This window comes from Mesoplodon densirostris, chromosome 7 (assembly GCF_025265405.1).
Source record: "Mesoplodon densirostris isolate mMesDen1 chromosome 7, mMesDen1 primary haplotype, whole genome shotgun sequence".
Classification (NCBI taxonomy): Eukaryota; Metazoa; Chordata; class Mammalia; order Artiodactyla; family Ziphiidae; genus Mesoplodon; species Mesoplodon densirostris.
Window position 1 is genome coordinate 55,389,207 of NC_082667.1, and position 21,819 is coordinate 55,411,025.

Here is a 21,819-nt window from a genome sequence, read left to right on the forward strand (position 1 = left end):
TGCTTTTGTAAATAAGGTTTGATTGAAGCACAGCCACAGCCATTCGTTTAGGTACTGTCTATGGCTGCTTTCATTGCTGCAGTGGTAGATTGAGTAGTTACCACAGAGACTATATGGACTACAAAGCCTAAAATGTTTACTGTGTGACCCTTTACAGAAAAAGTTTGCTGACCCTGAAGTGATGCCTGGATCACATTTTCTTTCTCATCTGCTCCCTCACCAAGGTGATTAAATTTAGAAGCTGCTACTGAAGTTTTTGGCCCTGAGCCCAGGAAAATAAGCTCTACTTTCCCACTCAGCCACACCTAAATAAACATTTAAGTTTTGTTCTTGACAGTTTTCTATCCAGTTGGCACTGAGAAGGTACAAAATGGACAAAAGCAAGCCAATTTGGTCATCACCTGCAGTGCTGGCTATTAGTAGGTACTCAATAAACACCCAGGTTTGAGTCACTCTTATGATCTGGATTTTATGAGGTGATAGTCCTGTTGGGCTTTGGGCTGGTCAGACCGCGGTTCTACTGCTGTGGTCAGTCCTGGGCACTATGTTTCTAGTTAAGTGCATTCTGAGAAAGGTGGCCAGGATGGTGAAAGTTCCGAAAAGGAAAGCAGATGGTGCATTAATTACTGATGACCTACTGTGTTTTACAAATATTATTGCAGTTAGATGTTGTTAACCATTTTATAATGAAGAAATAGAAATTTGGGGAAATGAAGCAGTTTGTTAGGAAGTAGCAGAACTGGGATTTAAATCTAGCTTTGTTTGACTCTAAAATTGTTGCTCTCTGATATGCAGCAGTGAAGGGGATTCTTTTATCAGTGGAGATACGTCAGATGATCCCTGGGGTTCTTCAGAATTTACATTTTTCCGTAGTTGCTGAAAAGTGAAATGTTAGTCAGAATTTCATGCAGAAGTTTCTCTGATTAGGACTCTGGCCGTTTACTTGTTAGTACTAATATCAAACAAACTTCACCGTCAAACACATTGTCCTTTGTTGTAATCTAAGCAGCCATGTCACCCAAATATTTCACCTCACTGCTGTAGTTCAGTGAGGACCCTGGGGGATGATTTTTTTGGTTTGTTTTTAGAACTTGACATAACTACTTTGTCTTCACCACTGTATTTTGGGTGCCTTATTTAGGAGCTTGGTAAATATTTGTTGAAAACTCTGGTTATGATGGCTTAACCAGGAATGAAGACTTTTACTATTTTTATAGATGGCATTTTCTTCTGGTCATACCTCACCTTCAGTTGCATGGATTTAATCTTTTGTAAGGTTCCACTATCCTTGATCATAGCAAGAATTGCTGTCTATTAAGTGCCCACTGTTCTGTTTTATGTACATTATTTCATTGAATTTGAAAACAATTCCATGAGAATTATCCAATTTTTACAATGAGTGAGGGAGCTGGAGTTCATTAATTTGTTATATGGTTTTTTAGTGCCAAGCATTGTGCTAGGCAGAAGGGACTCAATAGTAAATAAGACATAGTCTCTGCTGCAAGGGATCTTACAGCCTGGTTGGGGAAATAGCTAGGTAAACAGGCAATGCAGTATTGTGCTTTGCACATAATACATTAAATACAGGGTTTTCTAGAAGACAGAAGGGGGCACCTAACCCTTCCTTTCACGGTTTATGCAATGACCAGACGAATGAATAGAAATTAGTCAAGTGAAGAAGGGAGAAGACTGTCAAAGGCAAAGCCTTGGACTAGAACATAGATTTTTCCAGCCCTTCCCTCTTGTCACACTGCTCTGTTTCTGCATAAACAGTCTATATGACATGAAGGATCTGGTATAGTGAGATTTAACATCCAAAGACTTGTTTCAAATCAAAGAGGAATCAGAAAAATACCTGGAGAAAAATGAAAACAAAAGTACGAAAATCCAAAACCTATGGGATGCAGCAAAAGCAGCTCTTAGAGGGAAGTTTATAGCAATACAAGCTTACCTCAGGAATCAAGAAAAATCTCAAAACAACCTAACTTTACACCTAAAGCAACTATAGAAAGAAGAACAAACAAAACCCAGAGTTACTAGAGGGAAAGAAATCATAAAGATCAGAGCAGAAATAAATGAAAAAGAGACTAAAAGAACAATAGAAAAGTTTGATGAAACTAAAAGCTGATTCTTTAAAAAAAAATAAGCAAAATTGATAAACCTTTAGCCAGACTCATCAGGAAAAAACGGGAGAGGGCCCAAACCAATAAAATCAGAAATGAAAAGGAGAAGTTAACAACCAACACCACAGAAATACAAAAGATCATGAGAGACTACTATGAACCACTGTACACCAACAAAATAGACAACCTAGAAGAAATGGACAAATTCTTAGAAAGGTACAGTCTCCCAAGACTGAACCAGGAAGAAATAGAAAATATGAACAGAGCAATTACCAGTACTGAAGTTGAATCAGTAATTTAAATATTCCCAACAAATGAAAGTCCAGGACCAGATGGCTTCACAGGTGAATTCCATCAAACATTTGGAGAAGAGTTAGCACTTGTCCTTCTGAAACTCTTCCAAAACATTTCAGAAGAAGGAACACTTCCAAACTCATTCTGTGAGGCCACCATCACCCTGATACCCAAACTAGAAAAGGTATCACAAAAAAATAAAATTACAGGCCAATATCACTGATGAATATAGATGCAAAAATCCTCAACAAAATACTAGCAAACTAAATCTAACAATACATTAAAAGGATCATCCTTCACAATCAAGTGGGATTGATTCCAGGGATGCAAGGATTTTTCAATATCTGCAAATCAATCAATGTGATACACCACAATAACAAATTGAAGAATAAAAACCATATAATCATCTCAAAGATAACAGAGAGCTTTTGATAGAATGGAACATCCAATTCTGATAAAAACACTACAGAAAGCAGGCATAGAGGGAACATACCTCAATATGATAAAGGCCATATATGACAAACCTACAGCCAACATCATACTCAGTGGTGAAAAGCTGAAAGCATTCCCTCTAAGATCAGGAAAAAGAGGATGCCCACTCTCACCACGGATCTTCCCGGACCGGGGTACGAACCCGTTTCCCCTCCATTGGCAGGCAGACTCTCAACCACTGCACCACCAGAGAAGCCCCACTCTCACTACTTTTATTCAACATAGTTTGACATACGGATGGCTAACAGGCACATGACAAGGTACTCAACATTACTAATTATTAGAGACTGCAAATCAAAACTACAGTGAGATACTATCACCTCACACTGGTCAGAATGGCCATCATCAAAAAGTCTACAAATACCAAACGATGGAGAGCGTATAGAGAAAAGGAACCCTCCTACAGTTTGTGGGAACGTAAATTGGTACAGCCACTGTGGAGAACAGTATAACCTCTAGTGTAATGTAAACATGACTTTTATATGCTGGGAAACCAAAAAACTTGCGTGCCTAGCTAGCTTTATTGTGATATTTGCTTTATTTGTGGTGGTCTGGAGCTGAACCCACAATTTTCCAAAGTATGCCTATAATTGCAGTTCACATTGTAAGGATTAAATGAGCTCAAATAAGGAAACACCTAGCACACCTAGTACAGTGCACATAGGAGGTGCTTTTTTGTACCTTTTTCATTAAAGAGTCCATAGTCTCCTGATGGATGTCTAAACTGAGGCTTCCTGAGGATTGTGGGCATAAAGAAATACAGAGAATAGGTGTCGCTGTGGCTGCTCATGTTGAGTCCACAACAGCAGCCAGACATGGGGCTGGAGGATGAGCAAAGGATGCTGACTGGGTCCGGAGAGCCCAAGGAGAAGGAAGAGGAGGAGGAATTAGTGGATCCCCTAACAACAGTGAGAGAGCAATGCGAGCAGCTGGAGAAATGTGTAAAGGCTTGGGAGCGGCTAGAGCTCTGTGATGAGCATGTATCCTCCAGGTCACTGACAGAGGAGGATTGCACAGAGGAGGTCTTTGACTTCTTGCATGCAAGGGACCACTGCGTGGCCCACAAACTCTTTAACAGCTTGAAATAAGTGTGACGATTCATTCACCCCAGCCTTCATCACCTGAGCGTCGGGATATTTCCTTATGGTTTTGAACATGCCATTTGTTTCTTATTTGTATAACTAAGTTCATGTGAACCTCAAGGATTTTGGCTTAGGCAGGTAGCTTCCATGTAATTATCAGTGATTCCATCTTAATAAAGTCCAGTGGTCAGCAAAAAAATAAAAGAAATAGAGAGAGGAAACACTGGGACACAGAGCGTTTTAAGCAGGGCTGGCAAGTTTCTGTTTTTGTTTGTATAATAGTTCAGATTTCCCATGGCTAGTTGGGTTGCATCTTATTTTGTGCAATTCAGAGCAAATGCTACAGGGCGAGGTTGGTAGAATGACTTAACACTTGGGGGCAGTCAGCTAATGTATAGTCAGCTGGTCAGTGTTCTCTATAATGTAGCAGAAGGCAGAATCTTTCTGGAGATGAAATGGTTCAGACGTAGATGATTCAGGGCCATCTTTTTCAAGAGACACATCAGAGATGAGAAAGGGAGAGACCAGCTGGCCGCCAAAATAGGATTTTACAGTTATGGTTAGCTAGTACAGGGTCTTGCCTTTTATTGTGCTTGATTCCCACACATGAGCAGGCTCTCCGGGATTAGCTCAAATCACCAAAACTCAAAAGAGTCGGTATATAAGCCACAGGCCCTAATTTCTTCAGTCACTTTGGAAATAATTCATTTTTGCTCCTTTCCAGGGCATCTCCTTTCTTGTATCAAGGTTCTCAGGAGGCAGCATTAGCTATCAGAAAGTTGCCTGAAATAAGAGGGAGGGGCTTAGTCCAATGGACAACTTTGTACAGGCTGCTATAAACCTGATATAGTATCCCAGCCCTGAAACAGTTAATTTCCCTCATGAGCCAGATCTTTAGGTTTCCCACAGTTATCATTTCTGTGTGAAATTTTGATACTACATTAATACACCAAGCAGCTGGGCTTCCCTGGTGGCGCAGTGGTTGAGAGTCCGCCTGCCGATGTAGGGGACACGGGTTCATGCCCGGGTCTAGGAAGATCCCACATGCCGCGGAGCAGCTGGGCCCGTGAGCCATGGCCACTGAGCCTGCGCGTCCGGAGCCTGTGTTCCGCAACGGGAGAGGCCACAACAGTGAGAGGCCCGCGTACCGAAAAACAAAAACAAAAACCAAAAAACCAAAAACCAAGCAGCTTTCTACGAATTTTTTCTGAGATTGTTAGCTTGCTTGCTCGCACTCTCTCTCATTCTCCCTCTCTCTCCTCCGCAAAAAAGAAGAAGAAAGAAAAGAAAAACATTACTTTTTGTAGATGTGTAGCATATTTCCAAAAGAATTTAAAAGAAACTGGTATGGTAGTTGCCTCTGGAAAAGATTACTGGTTAGCAGCACACAGGTATAGGAAAGTGGACTAATTTAATTGTCTGTCCTTTAGTATCTTTTGAATTCTATTCCTTATAGGTGTAATTCTATAGCTAGGTATGTATAACCTATTAAAAAATTAAATGTTTCAAATCAGTAGTCCCAGCCCTGAACACAACTATTTTATGTGTGTGTACCACTTTCTGTTCTCTTGTCCACAGGCAGATGTATTTAATATGGTTGCAATCTCTTTGTCTATACCTATATCCAGTTAGCATGCTTTAATTGTGAGTATCAGAAAACCTTATCTCAAATTAACTTATAATGGCTATTTATTTCTTCATATGAACAGAAATCAGAGGCATTTCTTAGTATGGTATGGTTAAGTAGTTCATTTCTATCATTAAGGACCCAGTTTCTCTCTCTCTTTGGATTTTTCTTGTCCTCAACATTTGCTTTATCCCAAGGCTTTTTTTCTTTTAGAGTTACAGTATGACTGCCAATGGTAATCAGAACTATAAAACATTCTTGTTCAGTCTAGTGAGAGATAGAGACAGAGAGAGAGAAAGAGAAAGAGAGTATGAGTGATTCATAGACCACCATCAGACCTGCTTCAAGCATTGAATATAAGTCCTTCCATTAGGACTCATAAGGCCAACTTAGGTGACCTAACCAGGAAGATGATGTGTGCTAATTAGCTTAGTCCAGTTGGACTCTACCTGGAACTAGGTTTGGGGTACCTTCTCTTGAACAAAATCAGGGTTCACTTAGTAAGGAAAAAGTGGAAAATTACTAACTAGGTAGGCAGCCAATGGAGCCCACTATGGTACCTTAAAATTTTTTTTTCTGATGATATAAAACATACTTACCGATTGTATAAAACACTTGGAAAATAAAGCATAGTTAGGAGAAGGCACTAAAAAACACCCTAATACCTCTATCTAGAAAACAGTTTGCTCTGTTTTTCTCATATTTCATATATGTGTGTGTGTGTGTGTATATATATATATATATATATATATATATATATATATATATGGTTTTTACATAGTTGAGATCATATACCTTATTACCATATTATATTTTAATGGTTGTAGACTATTCCACTGACTGTATGTACAGTAATTTATTTAATAATTCCTCTACCATTGAATAGTTAAGTAGTTACTGGGTTTTACTATAACAGTCCACATAACAAAGAATATTGTGGAGCATAAAGCATTTCATTTCTGTTGAATGTTTCCCTTAGAATTACTTCTTAGCATAAAGCTACTGATCAAAACTTTTGACTATATGTGTGACTTTTATAACATAGTACAGTTTTGTTTTCCAGAGAATTATAGCAGCTTAAACTGCTATCAAAGTGTAAGTGAACCAGTTTCATTATAACCACTTCAGCATTGAGTGCTGTCATTTAAAAATTTTTTACCAATTTACTAGGTATAAAATGGTAAAAAGCTTTTGACATGATCTTTAATTGGTGTTATTGTCCTTATTCTATGTTTGGCTTGGGTTTTTATTTACTACAGGGATCTGCAAAGACTTGGAGTACTTCAGTCTGAATTGGCAGGAGTAGCTGACTTCTCTGCTGCCTATCTTAGGTGTCAGCTTCTTCTTATCAAGGTTGGTTTGAATCCATTTTGTTCATGGGTGTGTTGCTAAGAATGCAGTTTAATGGACCCAGCAGTGTTTGAGGCCTAAGTAGAAAAATAACTGGTTTTATGCAACCGCTTAGCAATGGGGAAATTATGTACTCTGCAATATAATTATATTTGCCTCTAATTAAAGAATTGTTAACTCATATAGGAATTTGAATTTTTTAATTTGGGAGAATTCCTTTATCATATAATTAGAGCAGGTTGGATAACCATTTGCATTAGAATCCCAAGGATTTTAATTGTTTTTTAATAATTTGATTAGCAAAGATCTTATATAAACATTTGTACTTTATATATTTATATATTTCTAAATGCTAATTTCATTTGGTCAAAGTCAAATTAGTCAGAGGTTGATTTCATTGCTCTTAAGAGCTGATGACTTGCTGTCATTTCATACTAGGTTGTTAGAGTACATATATACACACACACAAAATTGGTACCCAAAACTGTTTCAGTTCACTGAGTTGAAGACCAGTTAAACTAGCTCAATAGCTGTCAGCTTCTGCAGCAGAGTTCTGCTATAAATTTAGGCTTAGAATTTAGAAGAGCCCTTCTAACTTGATAAGACTTAACTTGGCTTTAGTTCTAAATGTGGTTAGTCTTCAAAGTTATTAATGATATTTGACCAAAGTCAGAATAAATGGAGGCGTCAGAAATTATTTGCCACTGTAAGATATGTGAGCTTAGGGTTGTATAGGTGTGTGTATGCATGTGAAGATGAGTGTGTACACTGAAGTAGGTTGGGATTTAAACAGTCCTTATTTGGCTAGATAGATTCTGTCAAATATATATGCCTGTGTAACCACCACCACAGTTAAGATATAGAAGATTTCTATTACCCCCAAAAGTTCCTTCATGTCCCTTTGCTCAGTTATTTGGCTTTTCCAAGCTTCTATGAAACAAGGCTAATAATAACTCTACCCAGGTAAGGATTGGTAGCAAGCAGTGCATGTGAAAACCCTTCGTCTAGTGTCTGGTACATAGAGAGTGCCATGTCAGTGTTGGTCTTCTTCCTTCTTCCTTGGCTTGTTGTCTTCTAGATAGGAATACAAGAAGGCCTTTGAAAAGAATCCACTTTTCTTTAGTAGGAAAAGAGAAGAGATTACTCCTAAAAATAACACAGAACTATGTCTTTTATTCAGTGTCATGTAGGAGAAGTGTAGGTAAGGGACCCAGACTTAGAACCCAAGGTAGGCAAGTGTTTGATAATAGGGGAGGAGCTAAATAAATCGTGGCACATCTACTCAACAGTATATTCTGTAGCAGTAATGATCTTTATGAAGAATTATATAAGAACATGACCAAATATGACATAATGTTATGTACCCAAAGAAGCATACAAAATTACTTCTGCTTTCTGACTACAACTATATAAAAAAACATGCATATAGGAAATGATTGGAAGCAAACATTCAAAAACAATAACTCTTAATGGTAGTATGATTTAGGTTATTAAACAATTTCTATATCTATAGTCTAGACCTGCCACTGTCAAATACAGTAGTCACTAGGTATGTGTGACCATTGAGCACTTTAAATGTTCATGTTGAGGACTTCCCTGGTGGTGCAGTGGCTAAGAATCCGCCTGCCAATGCAGGGGACACGGGTTCGATCCCTGGTCTGGGAAGATCCCACGTGCTGCGGAGCAACTAAGCCCGTGCACCACAACTACTGAGCCTGTGCTCTAGAGCCCACGAGCCACAACTACTGAGCCCAAATGGCACAACTACTGAGTCCCACGTGCCTAGAGCCCGTGCTTTGCAACAAGAGAAGCCACCACAGTGAGAAGCCCATGCACCGCAAGGAAGAGTAGCCCCGCTCGCTGCAACTAGAGAAAGCCCGCGCCCATCAACAAAGACCCAATGCAGCCAAAGATAAATAAATAAATAATAAATAAATTTATAAAAATAAATAAATAAATGTTCATATTGAGATGTACTGTAAGTGTAAAATACACACTGGATTTCTTAGACTTAGTATGAAAAAAATGTAAACTATCATTAATAATTTAAAAAATATTGATTGCATAGTGAAATAATATCTTATTTATACTGGGTTAAGTAAACTATATTAAAATTAATTTCACCTGTTTCTTTTTACTTTTAAAGATGTGGCTACTATAAAGTGTAAAATTACATACACGGCTTGTGTTATATTTCTGTTGTATAGTGTTAGTCTAGGTTTTCTGGAATGTCATTATGTCTGTAATTAAGAAGGGCTGTGAAAATAAGAGACTATAGCAGAGGTTTAGATGAGATGGCTGTATGGATGGATAGGCGAGGAGGGAGATGGAAGGTAAAATCCATGGCTCTAAGTGATAGTTTTAAATGTGCAGAGACTGAGAGAGGGAGGAATCTAGGAAAGCTTGATTTCTTGTTTGAGTATGTTGGTAAGATGATGGGGCTGTTCAAAGGATAGTGAGCATGGAGCAAAGAAAAAGGAACTAAGTCAGGGAAGAAGGGTCTAGGCAGTCTGGTTAGTCCAGTGACTCTGGGATCAAGGAGGTCCCAGAGCCTCAGAAGCCTGGCTTGCCTGGACATTCTTGGTGAGGCCTTCATGGCTCCTGCACTCTGCTTGCAAGCTCTGGTCTGGAACATAGGGTCTTTGGGCCAAGAATTGAATGGGGAGGAGTTCATTTGGCCCAAATCATTGGTCTCCTCTCTGTCCATAATAGGTAAGGCTTATTGGCCTAAAAGAATAAGAATGAGAGGAATTCTTGATCATGGTAAATTTTCAAAGCAAGACAGACACTTAAGTCTCAAATTATATGGCAGCCTTCTTGACCTCTGTGTTCTGTCCTCTCCTGATTTGTTAGGCCTTACAGGAAAAGCTGTGGAATGTGGCTGCCCCTTTGTATTTGAAGCAGAGTGATTTGGCCTCAGCAGCAGCAAAACAGGTAAGCTTATTGAGACCTTCTCCTCAGGTGGATCTCTGTCCAGAAATTGCATTGTCTAAGTTAGAGTCAGAGGCCTTCACAAGGCTCTGCTGTGGCCTCCCCATTTTCAGCCTGTGTCAGAAGTTAGTGATATGAGAAACAGTATAATTAGGGGACACAGCACTGGCTTTAGAGTCAGGGGACTTGGGTTCTGTTCCCATGTCTGCCTCTAATTTGTTGGGTGGTGTTGAGCAGGTTACTTAACCTCCCTGATTTCTAAGATTTCTTTTGTGTTCTAAAATATTATTAGTTTGTATTTCAGATATACTAAAATCCAATAAATACTATCATGAATCTTTGATCTGAAAATGTAGCTGAACTCATTTTGAGGTGGTTTATATCTTTAGCCTGTACCATCTCTCTTTCTCTCTCTTTTCTTTAACCATCTCTTGAATATTTAAAGGTCTTTTTTTTTCCTCCTCAGTTCATTAAGTAGCATTTAATTTTACTTGCCTTAAGTTTATTTCTTTCTAGTTTTGAGCAGTTTCCCTTCATTCTTGGGTATTGGGATTTGGTGAACTTTTCTGGGTCATGTCTTCCCAATAGTAAGTCTGTATATGACTAATTACAACCCAGTAGGAAGATAATGATGGTGACTATGATTGTTACATTACAGTTCACTAAATGATTTCAAGTCTATTTTAATTAGCCCTCATAATAATCCCATTAGGTTGGAATAAGTATTAAGTCCATTTTACAGATGAAACAATGCTCAGCAAGGTTATATTCATAGAGCTATAGGTAGTAGGTCAGGTACTTGAGCTCAGGTACTCTGATACCCAGAGTCTGTTTTCTTTCCACTACTCTGCTTCATCTCTCATCTAATCTAGACTCCCTCTCAGACCTGCCATGTGGCTTGTTGTAAGGAGTAGAACTTAATGACAACAGACCACCAATGGGCCATGTTGGGAGGGATAGGACAGGGAGCAGTAGTCTGGAAGAAAGAGAAAGGAATTACCATTGCTATGTGACAGTTACTGTGCTAAGCACCTACCATACCCCATTTAATCCTTTAAATTTTATGATGTTGGTGCTGTTTCTTCTGCATTTACAGATAGGGAAACTGAGGCACCATGTAATTAGGAAACTTATCTTACTGTCAGTTGTAGAAGACAACTGACAGGGCTCTGACTCCAAAGCCTTCAATGGGAGGCAAGCATCATTGCCTGCTATCATTGCTTGCCTCCCATTGAAGAAAGGGAAGGGAAAGAGAAGCATCATTCGGGGGGCAGTCGCTGACTTGGATAGAATAGAGCGAGAGCTTAAGATGCCCTGGGCTTGAGCTGAGGTCACTGACATTGTTTTCTGCACTGATTCCCTCCCTAAAATCCCTCTGACAGACCAGGCCCATAGAACAGTCTGGATGGCTAACAGGTGGTCAGTGGTTCCTAATACTAAGTTCTTGAGGACTTCTCCTGAGGATTACGTTTCCATACGTATTCATTTGCCACCACATCACAGTGAATTTGCTTTAGTTACAAGCAGTGCTTTACAGTTTTATCAGTGTTTAAACTTTCATATCTTTATATCATCAACTAAGATGATATTACCAGATGAAAGTTTGTTTTTTTAATTGACAAAATAATTTATTCTCTCAACATGTATATTAATTTCTCTCAAATTACACTAATTTCTCTCAACATAGGCACTTAAAAATTTCAGTTCTGAATTAAAGCATAGGCATTAAAGAAAGCACTCTGTTCAGATCTGGTTTCACTTAGAATCCTGTGCTGCTCTTTGCTCTTAAGTAAGACTATAATGATATTTTTGCTGCTTATTACTTACCTTTTCCTTATAGATCATGGAAGAAACCTACAAAATGGAGTTCATGTATAGTGGCGTGGAGAACAAGCAGGTGGTGATTATCCATCACATGAGGCTGCAGGCCAAAGCCTTGCAACTTATAGTAACAGCACGGACTGCTCGAGGGTAAGATGTGTGGTTGGTGAAAAAGGGTGGCTGAGTCCTTTTAAAGACACTTACAACTGCATTCAGAGATCTCACCAAGGTTAATGATGAGTGGAATAATATTTAGGAAAGACTACCTAAGGGATATACAAGCTCTTCATTTTTTCAGATATTCCAAGTTACATTCTTGGATCAGATTAGATCCCTGGAAAAACCCTTTGGTGGCTCTCCATTGCCTACAGCACAACATAGGGCTTCATCTGGCAACAAGGCATTCTGTATGGTCCTTGATAGATTTCTTTAAGAATATAGTGCCAGAGCCACGTTTTTTCTCTTCTGATGGGACTAGTGCTCTACCTTAGGCAGTAAAGACAAATTATGAGAATGTGTGGTGCTGTGAGACTACTTTGTTCAAATCCTGACCTCTCTGCTTACTTGTTGTTTGATTACAGACAGGTTTTTTTTAGCCTCTCTGTGCCTTGTTTTCCTGTCTGTAAAATGAGAACCATGACAGCATCTATCTCATGGGGTTTCCGTGAAAAATGAATGGGATAATACATGTAAAAGCACTTAGCATGGTACTTAGTACATAGTAAGAGCTCATTATAATTGTAGCTGTTAGACTTTCTGATAATGAGAATTGCTATATTTCATTGATTCTAAAATGCACATTTAAAAATTTTACTTCTCTGAAATCAGATATTTTGATGGTGTGCCATAGTTTCATTGAAAGTGTTTTTGTTTCTGGTGTTTCATAAAATAAAAGTGCATCTTAAAAAAAAAAGTGCATCTTAAGAATAATGGCACCACGGATTTAATATAATATATACTTAGGAAACACGTTATCAGACAGGAGGCACATTTGATGCTCAGCCCACCAGTTGTGCCAACCTAAAAATAGTGTAGAGAAATAAATGAGTGTTTAAGTAAGCACTGAAAAATACATTAAAAGGAACATTGTATTATTTTATTTCTTTGCTTATCTTGATAGCGACCTGATAAACTCAGGTAGTGATTTAATCTTAGAGATAGCCATACATTCATTTAACAAATGTTTAATTCCTGCTATGTGCCAGTCACAGCTGAGAAAAGATAGGTGCTTTTGATGGCATCTACACATTTTTATTTAAAGAAAATAAATATCTTTTTCAGTTTATATATGATTGTTGTAAAAATTTAAATATTGCAGATTGAGTGAACATTCTGTTCTCTGGTAATCTACCCCTTGTAAAACAAATGGCTAAAAGTGTAGATTATAAATGTGTGTATTAGCGTAAATCGAATCATAATATACTTGGCTGTTCTGCCATATTTTTATTTCATCCAACAATATAATATTTCATATTTCCATGTCATTATATAAAGATTCCAATATATTTGGTGTTTACTCATGCTATATTATTTGATATTTTCCATTTGTATGCATTCCTGCTTCTTTTTCTTTTTCCTTGATTTTTGCTGGAAATTTTTGATTGTTTTGTTTCTTTTTGTTTCTTTCTTCTTCCAGGGGTTTGAAAGTTCTGTACCCTAATTTTAACCTATCCAAGTGAGAGGCAGTAGAACATAATGATTAAGAGGGCTGGGGTGCCTCATTGCTTTGATTCAGATCTTGACTCCACCATTTGCAAACTTAGTGACCTTGGACAAGTTACTTAAGAACTTCTGTCTCAGTTTGTTTCCCATAAGTTAAACTGGGATAATAATAGTACTTGCCTCTCTGTCATAGGGTTTTGTAAGGATTATTGAATTATTATATGTAAAGCCCTTAAAATACTGCCTGACACATTAAGAGTAAACACTTGACAAATGTTAGCTCATTTTAGTTGTATAAATAGTATTTTTACTCATATATATATATATATATATTAAATTTTTTTTTTTTTATTTTTGGCTGTGTTGGGTCCTTGTTGCTGTGCACGGGCTTTCTTTTTGCAGCGAGTGGGGGCTACTCTTCATTGCGGTGCGTGGGCTTCTCATTGCAGTGGCTTCTCTTTGTTGCAGAGCACGGGCTCTAGAGCACAGGCTCAGTAGTTGTGGCACACGGGTGTAGTTGCTCCATGACATGTGGGACCTTCCTGGACCAGGGCTCGAACCCATGTCCCCTGCACTGGCTGGCGGATTCTTAACCACTGCGCCACCAGGGAATCCCTACCCTTATATTTTTAATAAACAGATTGACCTTATATTTTTCAGCATTAAAAAATAGAATTTATGATCATCTCTATCAAGACCACATCTAATCAAAATGAAAGTTTTAGTGTATTTTTATTTGATTGTTTCATGCTGTTAAATAATTTAGAATTTAGTTTCAGATTGTTCTTTTCTTAAATAGAAGTATAGTTGGTATACAATATTAGTTTCAGGTGTACAGCATAGTGATTCAGTATTTTTACAGATTATACTCCATTAAAAGTTATTATAAGATAATGGCTATAATTCCCTGTGCTGTACAATATATTGGATTATGGTTTTTAACGTATCTCTTATTTTAAGAATTCTTTCTTAAAATATGCATTACTCTTTATAAGTACATTATCAAAATAATTTAGCTCCAGCTTACCCACCACTGTTCTTTTTGTATCACAATTGCCTTTTAAAATTCCTTGTTCTAATTCACTATTTATCTGACTGGAACACATTCGCTAGTATTGTTTTTCAGAGTAAGTATATAAGTAGTATTGAGACTTCGTATATCTAAAACTGCCTTTCTTTTGCTCTCATACATAATTGGAATTCTTTCAGAACTGTTAATATTGCTATGTTGCCTTTTAGTATTTAATGTTACAGTTGGGATGTCTGATGTCTGTCTGGTTCTCTTTCCTTTGTAGTTAGCTTATTTTTCATGGCTCAAAGCTGTAAACTTCTCTTTTTCTTTTTAGAATTCAGAAATTTCATCAGGATATGTCTAGTTATGTGTTTCCTTTCATTATTCTTACTGACCTTTAATGGGACTTTGAAGTCTCAGCTCTGTTTTATCTCAGGGGTTTTTTCCCTCTATTATTTCTTTAATTACTACTTCTTCTATCCACTCCAGTCTGCCATACTAGATACTGTATCTTCTGGATCTATTTTCCCTATATCTTATCTTTTCTCTCATAATTTCAGTTTCTTTTTCTACTTTATATTCTGAGTAAATTCCTCAACGTACTCTTTTAATTTACCATTTCAGTTTTCATCATTTTTCATTCTAGTGTTCTTCAATTGTTGATTTCATTATTATTATTTCCAAGTGTGCTTTCTTCTGTGTACCTTTTTTGTAGCAGTTTTTCTCACTTTATCAATGCGATATCCTTTCAAATCTCCTCTTAAATCTTTTTTTTTTTTTTGCATAGATAAATGTTCATTTATTTATAGGGATGGATGTTGATGATTCATTGGACCCATTTAACTTTTCTTATTACATTATTGGCCATACATAAAAGTAAAAGAAGAAAAAGAAATCTTTCCTTAAATCAACCCTGCAGAGAAAATGAAAGTAAATCATTTTGATGTATATCCTTTAAGACTTCTTCTACATTTATGACAGATAATGTTATTTTTTTCTACTTCAAAAACTGAGTTATGCTGTAAACATCGTTTCAAAAGCTGCCCTTTACACTTAACATATTGACGAAGATGCTGACACTGACGATGGTAGCAATGTTTATTAAGCACTTACTATGTACCGAACACTGGGCTTTATTTAATTGCATTGGCTCATTTCCTTTTATTTATTTATTTATTTATTTATTTATTAGTCTCTGCTTTACAACAAAGTCAGTCAGTCATACATATACATCTGTTCCCACATCCCCTCCCTCCTGCATCTCCCTCCTTCCCACCCTCCCCATCCAACCACTCCAGGCGGCCACAAAGCACCTAGCCGATCCCCCCGCGCCACGCGGTCACCCCCCACCATCCATCCACCCCACTCCCGGCAGTGTATACACGTCCATGCCTCTCCCCCGCCCCGTCACAGCCCACCTCCCCCATATCCCCAAGCCCACCCCCAGTAGGTCTGTGTCTCTATTCCTGTTTTACCCCTAAGTTCTTCATGACATTTTTCTTCTTAAATTCCATATATATGTGTTAGCATACGGTATTTGTCTTTCTCTTTCTGACTTACTTCACTCTGTATGACAGACTCTAGGTCTATCCACCTCATTACAAATAGCTCACTTTCGTTTCTTTTTATGGCTGAGTAATATTCCATTGTATATATGTGCCACATCTTCTTTATCCATTCATCCGATGGTGGACACTTAGGTTGTTTCCATCTCCGGGCTATTGTGAATAGAGCTGCAATGAACATTTTGGTACATGTCTCTTTTTGAATTATGGTTTTCTCAGGGTATATGCCTAGTAGTGGGATTGCTGGGTCATAGGGTAGTTCTATTTGTAGTTTTTTAAGGAACCTCCATACTGTTCTCCATAGTGGCTGTACCAATTCAAATTCCCACCAGCAGTGCAAGAGTGTTCCCTTTTCTCCACAGCCTCTCCAGCATTTATTGTTTCTAGATTTCTTGATGATGGCCATTCTGACTGGTGTGAGATGATATCTCATTGTAGTTTTGATTTGCATTTCTCTAATGATTAATGATGTTGAGCATTCTTTCATGTGTTTGTTGGCAGTCTGTATATCTTCTTTGGAGAAATGCCTATTTAACTCTTCTGCCCATTTTTGGATTGGGTGGTTTGTTTTTTTGCTATTGAGCTGCATGAGCTGTTTATAAATTTTGGAGATTAATCCTTTGTCAGTTGCTTCATTTGCAAATATTTTCTCCCATTCTGAGGGTTGTCTTTTGGTCTTGTTTATGGTTTCCTTTGCTGTGCAAAAGCTTTGAAGTTTCATTAGGTCCCATTTGTTTATTTTTGTTTTGATTTCCATTTCTCTAGGAGGTGGGTCCAAAAGGATCTTGCTGTGATTTATGTCATAGAGTGTTCTGCCTATGTTTTCCTCTAAGAGTTTGATAGTTTCTGGCCTTACATTTAGGTCTTTAATCCATTTTGAGCTTTTTTTTTTTTTTTTTCTTTTTGCGGTATGCGGGCCTCTCACTGTTGTGGCCTCTCCCGTTGCGGAGCACAGGCTCCGGACACGCAGGCCCAGCGGCCATGGCTCACGGGCCCAGCCGCTCCGCGGCATATGGGATCCTCCCAGACCGGGGCACGAACCCGTATCCCCTGCATCGGCAGGCGGACTCTTAACCACTGCGCCACCAGGGAGGCCCTTGAGCTTATTTTTGTGTATGGTGTTAGGGAGTGATCTAATCTCATACTTCTACATGTCCCTGTCCAGTTTTCCCAGCACCACTTATTGAAGAGGCTGTCCTTTCTCCACTGTACATTCCTGCCTCCTTTATCAAAGATAAGGTGACCATATGTGCGTGGGTTTATCTCTGGGCTTTCTATCCTGTTTCATTGATCTATATTTCTGTTTTTGTGCCAGTACCACACTGTCTTGATTACTGAAGCTTTGTAGTATAGTCTGAAGTCAGGGAGCCTGATTCCTCCAGCTCCATTTTTCATTCTCAAGATTGCTTTGGCTATTCGGGGTCTTTTGTTTTTCCAAACAAATTTTGAAATTTTTTGTTCTAGTTCTGTGAAAAATGCCAGTGGTAGTTTGATAGGGATTGCATTGAATCTGTAGATTGCTTTGGGTAGTAGAGTCATTTTCACGATATTGATTCTTCCAATCCAGGAGCATGGTATATCTCTCCATCTATTTGTATCATCTTTAATTTCTTTCATCAGTGTCTTATAATTTTCTGCATACAGGTCTTTTGTCTCCTTAGGTAGGTTTATTCCTAGATATTTTATTCTTTTTGTTGCAATGGTAAATGGGAGTGTTTTCTTGATTTCACTTTCAGATTTTTCATCATTAGTGTACAGGAATGCCAGAGATTTCTGTGCATTAATTTTGTATCCTGCTACTTTACCAAATTCATTGGTTAGCTCTAGTAGTTTTCTGGTAGCATCTTTAGGATTCTCTATGTATAGTATCATGTCATCTGCAAACAGTGACAGCTTTACTTCTTCTTTTCCAATTTGGATTCCTTTTATTTCCTTTTCTTCTCTGATTGCTGTGGCTAAAACTTCCAAAACTAAGTTGAATAAGAGTGGTGAGAGTGGGCAGCCTTGTCTTGTTCCTGATCTTAGTGGAAATGGTTTCAGTTTTTCACCATTGAGGACGATGCTGGCTGTGGGTTTGTCATATATGGCCTTTATTATGTTGAGGAAAGTTCCCTCTATGCCTACTTTCTGCAGGGTTTGTATCATAAATGGGTGTTGAATTTTGTCGAAAGCTTTCTCTGCATTTATTGAGATGATCATATGGTTTTTCTTCTTCAATTTGTTTATATGGTGTATCACGTTGATTGATTTGCGTATATTGAAGAATCCTTGCATTCCTGGAATAAACCCCACTTGATCATGGTGTATGATCCTTTTAATGTGCTGTTGGATTCTGTTTGCTAGTATTTTGTTGAGGATTTTTGCATCTATGTTCATCAGTGATATTGGCCTGTAGTTTTCTTTCTTTGTGACATCCTTGTCTGGTTTTGGTATCAAGGTGATGGTGGCCTCTTAGAATGAGTTTGGGAGTGTTCCTCCCTCTGCTATATTTTGGAAGAGTTTGAGAAGGATAGGTGTTAGCTCTTCTCTAAATGTTTGATAGAATTCGCCTGTGAAGCCATCTGGCTCTGGGCTTTTGTTTGTTGGAAGATTTTTAATCACAGTTTCAATTTCAGTGCTTGTGATTGGTCTATTCATATTTTCTATTTCTTCCTGATTCAGTCTTGGCAGGTTGTGCATTTCTAAGAATTTGTCCATTTCTTCCAGGTTGTCCATTTTATTGGCATAGAGTTGCTTGTAGTAATGTGTCATGATCTTTTGTATTTCTGCAGTGTCAGTTGTTACTTCTCCTTTTTCATTTCTAATTCTATTGATTTGAGTCTTCTCCCTTTTTTTCTTGATGAGTCTGGCTAATGGTTTATCAATTTTGTTTATCTTCTCAAAGAACCAGCTTTTAGTTTGGTTGATCTTTGCTATCGTTTCCTTCATTTCTTTTTCATTTATTTCTGATCTGATCTTTATGATTTCTTTCCTTCTGCTAACTTTGGGGTTTTTTTGTTCTTCTTTCTCTAATTGCTTTAGGTGCAGGGTCAGGTTGTTTACTCGAGATGTTTCCTGTTTCTTAAGGTGGGATTGTATTGCTATAAACATCCCCCTTAGAACTGCTTTTGCTACGTCCCATAGGTTTTGGGTCATCGTGTCTCCATTGTCATTTGTTTCTAGGTATATTTTAATTTCCTCTTTGATTTCTTCAGTGATCACTTCGTTATTGAGTAGTGTATTGTTTAGCCTCCATGTATTTGTATTTTTTACAGATCTTTTCCTGTAATTGATGTCTAGTCTCATAGCATTGTGGTCGGAAAAGATACTTGATACAATTTCAATTTTCTTAAATTTACCAAGGCTTGATTTGTGACCCAAGAGATGATCTATCCTGGAGAATGTTCCATGAGCACTTGAGAAAAATGTGTATTCTGTTCTTTTTGGATGGAATGTCCTATAAATATCAATTAAGTCCATCTTTTTTAATGTATCATTTAAAGCTTGTGTTTCCTTATTTTCATTTTGGATGATCTGTCCATTGGTGAAAGTGGGGTGTTAAAGTCCCCTACTATGAGTGTGACTGTCAATTTCCCCTTTTATGGCTGTTAGTGTTTGCCTTATGTATTGAGGTGCTCCTATGTTGGGTGCATAAATATTTTCAATTGTTATATCTTCTTCTTGGATCGATCCCTTTATCATTATGTAGTGTCCTTCTTTGTCTCTTCTAATAGTCTTTATTTTAAAGTCTATTTTGTCTGATATAAGAATTGCTACTCCAGCTTTCTTTTGATTTCCATTTGTATGGAATATCTTTTTCCATCCCCTTACTTTCAATCTGTATGTGTCTCTAGGTCTGAAATGGGTCTCTTGTAGACAGCATATATATGGGTCTTGTTTTTGTATCCATTCAGCCAATCTGTGTCTTTTGGTGGGAGCATTTAGTCCATTTACATTTAAGGTAATTATTGATATATATGTTCCTATTCCCATTTCCTTAATTGTTTTGGGTTCGTTATTGTAGGTCTTTTCCTTCTGTTGTGTTTCTTTTTTTTTTTTTTTTTTTTTTCTTTTTTTCTTTTTGCGGTATGCGGGCCTCTCACTGTTGTGGCCTCTCCCGTTGCGGAGCACAGGCTCCGGATGCGCAGGCCCAGCAGCCATGGCTCACGGGCCCAGCCGCCCCGCGGCATATGGGATCCTCCCAGACCGGGGCACGAACCCGTATCCCCTGCATCGGCAGGCGGACTCTTAACCACTGCGCCACCAGGGAGGCCCCTGTTGTGTTTCTTGCCTAGGGAAGTTCCTTTAGCATTTGTTTTAAAGCTGGTTTGGTGCTGCTGAACTCTCTCAGCTTTTGCTTGTCTGTAAAGGTTTTAATTTTTCCATCAAATCTGAATGAGATCCTTGCTGGGTAGAGTAATCTTGGTTGCAGGTTTTTCTCCTTCATCACTTCAATTATGTCCTGCCACTCCCTTCTGGCTTGTAGAGTTTCTGCTGAGAGATCAGCTGTTAACCTGATGGGGATTCCCTTGTGTGTTATTTGTTGTTTTTCTCTTGCTGCTTTTAATATGATTTCTTTGTGTTTAATTTTTGACAGTTTGATTAATATGTGTCTTGGCGTATTTCTCCTTGGATTTATTCTGTATGGGACTCTCTGTGCCTCCTGGACTTGATTAACTATTTCCTTTCCCATATTAGGGAAGTTTTCAACTATAATCTCTTCAAATATTTTCTCAGTCCCTTTCTTTTTCTCTTCTTCTTCTGGAACCCCTATAATTCGAATGTTGGTGCATTTAATGTTGTTCCAGAGGTCTGTGAGACTGTCCTCTGTTCTTTTCATTCTTTTTTCTTCATTTTGCTCTGCATCAGTTATTTCCACTATTTTATCTTCCACCTCACTTATCCGTTCTTCTGCCTCAGTTATTCTGCTATTGATCCCATCTAGAGTATTTTTCATTTCATTTATTGTGTTTTTAATCGATGCTTGATTCATCTTTAGTTCTTCTAGGTCCTTGTTAACTGTTTCTTGCATTTTGTCTATTCTATTTCCAAGATTTTGGATCATGGAAATAGAATCTTGGATCATCTTTACTATCATTATTCTGAATTCTTCTTCAGGTAGACTGCCTATTACCTCTTCATTTTTTAGGTTTGGTAGGTTTTTATCTTGCTCCTTCATCTGCTGTGTGTTTTTCTGTCTTCTCATTTTGCTTATGTTACTGTGTTTGGGGTCTCCTTTTTGCAGGCTGCAGATTCGTAGTTCCCGTTGTTTTTGGTGTCTGTCCCCAGTGGCTAAGGTTGTTTCAGTAGGTTGTGTAGGCTTCCTGGTGGGGGGGACTAGTGCCTGTGTTCTGGTGGTTGAGGCTCGATCTTGTCTTTCTGGTGGACAAGTCCACGTCTGGTGGTGTGTTTTGGGGTGCCTGTGGCCTTGTTATGTTTTTAGGCAGCCTCTCTGCTAATGGGTGGGGCTGTGTTCCTGTCTTGCTAGTTGCTTGGCATAGGGTGACCAGCACTGTAGCTTGCTGGTCGCTGACTGAAGCTGGGTGCTGGTGTTGAGATGGAGATCTCTGGTAGATTTTCCCGCTTGATATTATGTGGAGCTGGGAGGTCTCTTGTGGACCCGTGTCCTGAAGTTGGCTCTCCCACTTCAGAGGCACAGCACTGACTCCTGGCTGCAGCACCAAGAGCCTTTCATCTACCCGGCTCAGAATAAAAGGGAGAAAAAGTAGAAAGAAAGAATTAGTAGAAGAAAGAAAGAGAGAGAGAAAGAAAGGAAGAAGGAAAGAAAAGAAGGAAGGAAGGAAAGAAGGAAGAAAGAAAGAAAGGAGGGAGGAAGGGAGGAAGGACGGAAAGAAAGAAACGAGGGAGGGAGGGAGGAAAG

At 38.3% G+C, this 21,819-nt stretch overlaps 2 protein-coding genes across 4 annotated transcripts in view; both read left to right on the plus strand.

The window, feature by feature from the left end:
- INTS4 (integrator complex subunit 4) overlaps positions 1–21,819 on the plus strand; it is a 123,757-nt gene that overhangs the window by 85,220 nt on the left and 16,718 nt on the right. For all 3 annotated transcript variants that reach the window (XM_060105020.1, XM_060105023.1, XM_060105021.1), the window contains 3 exons: positions 6,878–6,971; positions 9,822–9,902; positions 11,740–11,870. In XM_060105020.1, coding sequence (XP_059961003.1) covers positions 6,878–6,971; positions 9,822–9,902; positions 11,740–11,870 — 306 coding nt within the window. The remainder of the gene's footprint in view (positions 1–6,877; positions 6,972–9,821; positions 9,903–11,739; positions 11,871–21,819) is intronic.
- Positions 3,725–4,112, plus strand: LOC132494282 (cytochrome b-c1 complex subunit 6, mitochondrial-like). Its single transcript, XM_060105283.1, has one exon. It carries the CDS (start codon positions 3,725–3,727, stop codon positions 3,995–3,997), a length of 273 nt encoding a protein of 90 aa, XP_059961266.1. The 3' UTR covers positions 3,998–4,112.

Excerpts from the sequence above, each read along its gene's own strand:
- LOC132494282 (XM_060105283.1), top strand. The coding sequence starts at position 3,725 with ATGGGGCTGGAGGATGAGCAAAGGATGCTGACTGGGTCCGGAGAGCCC.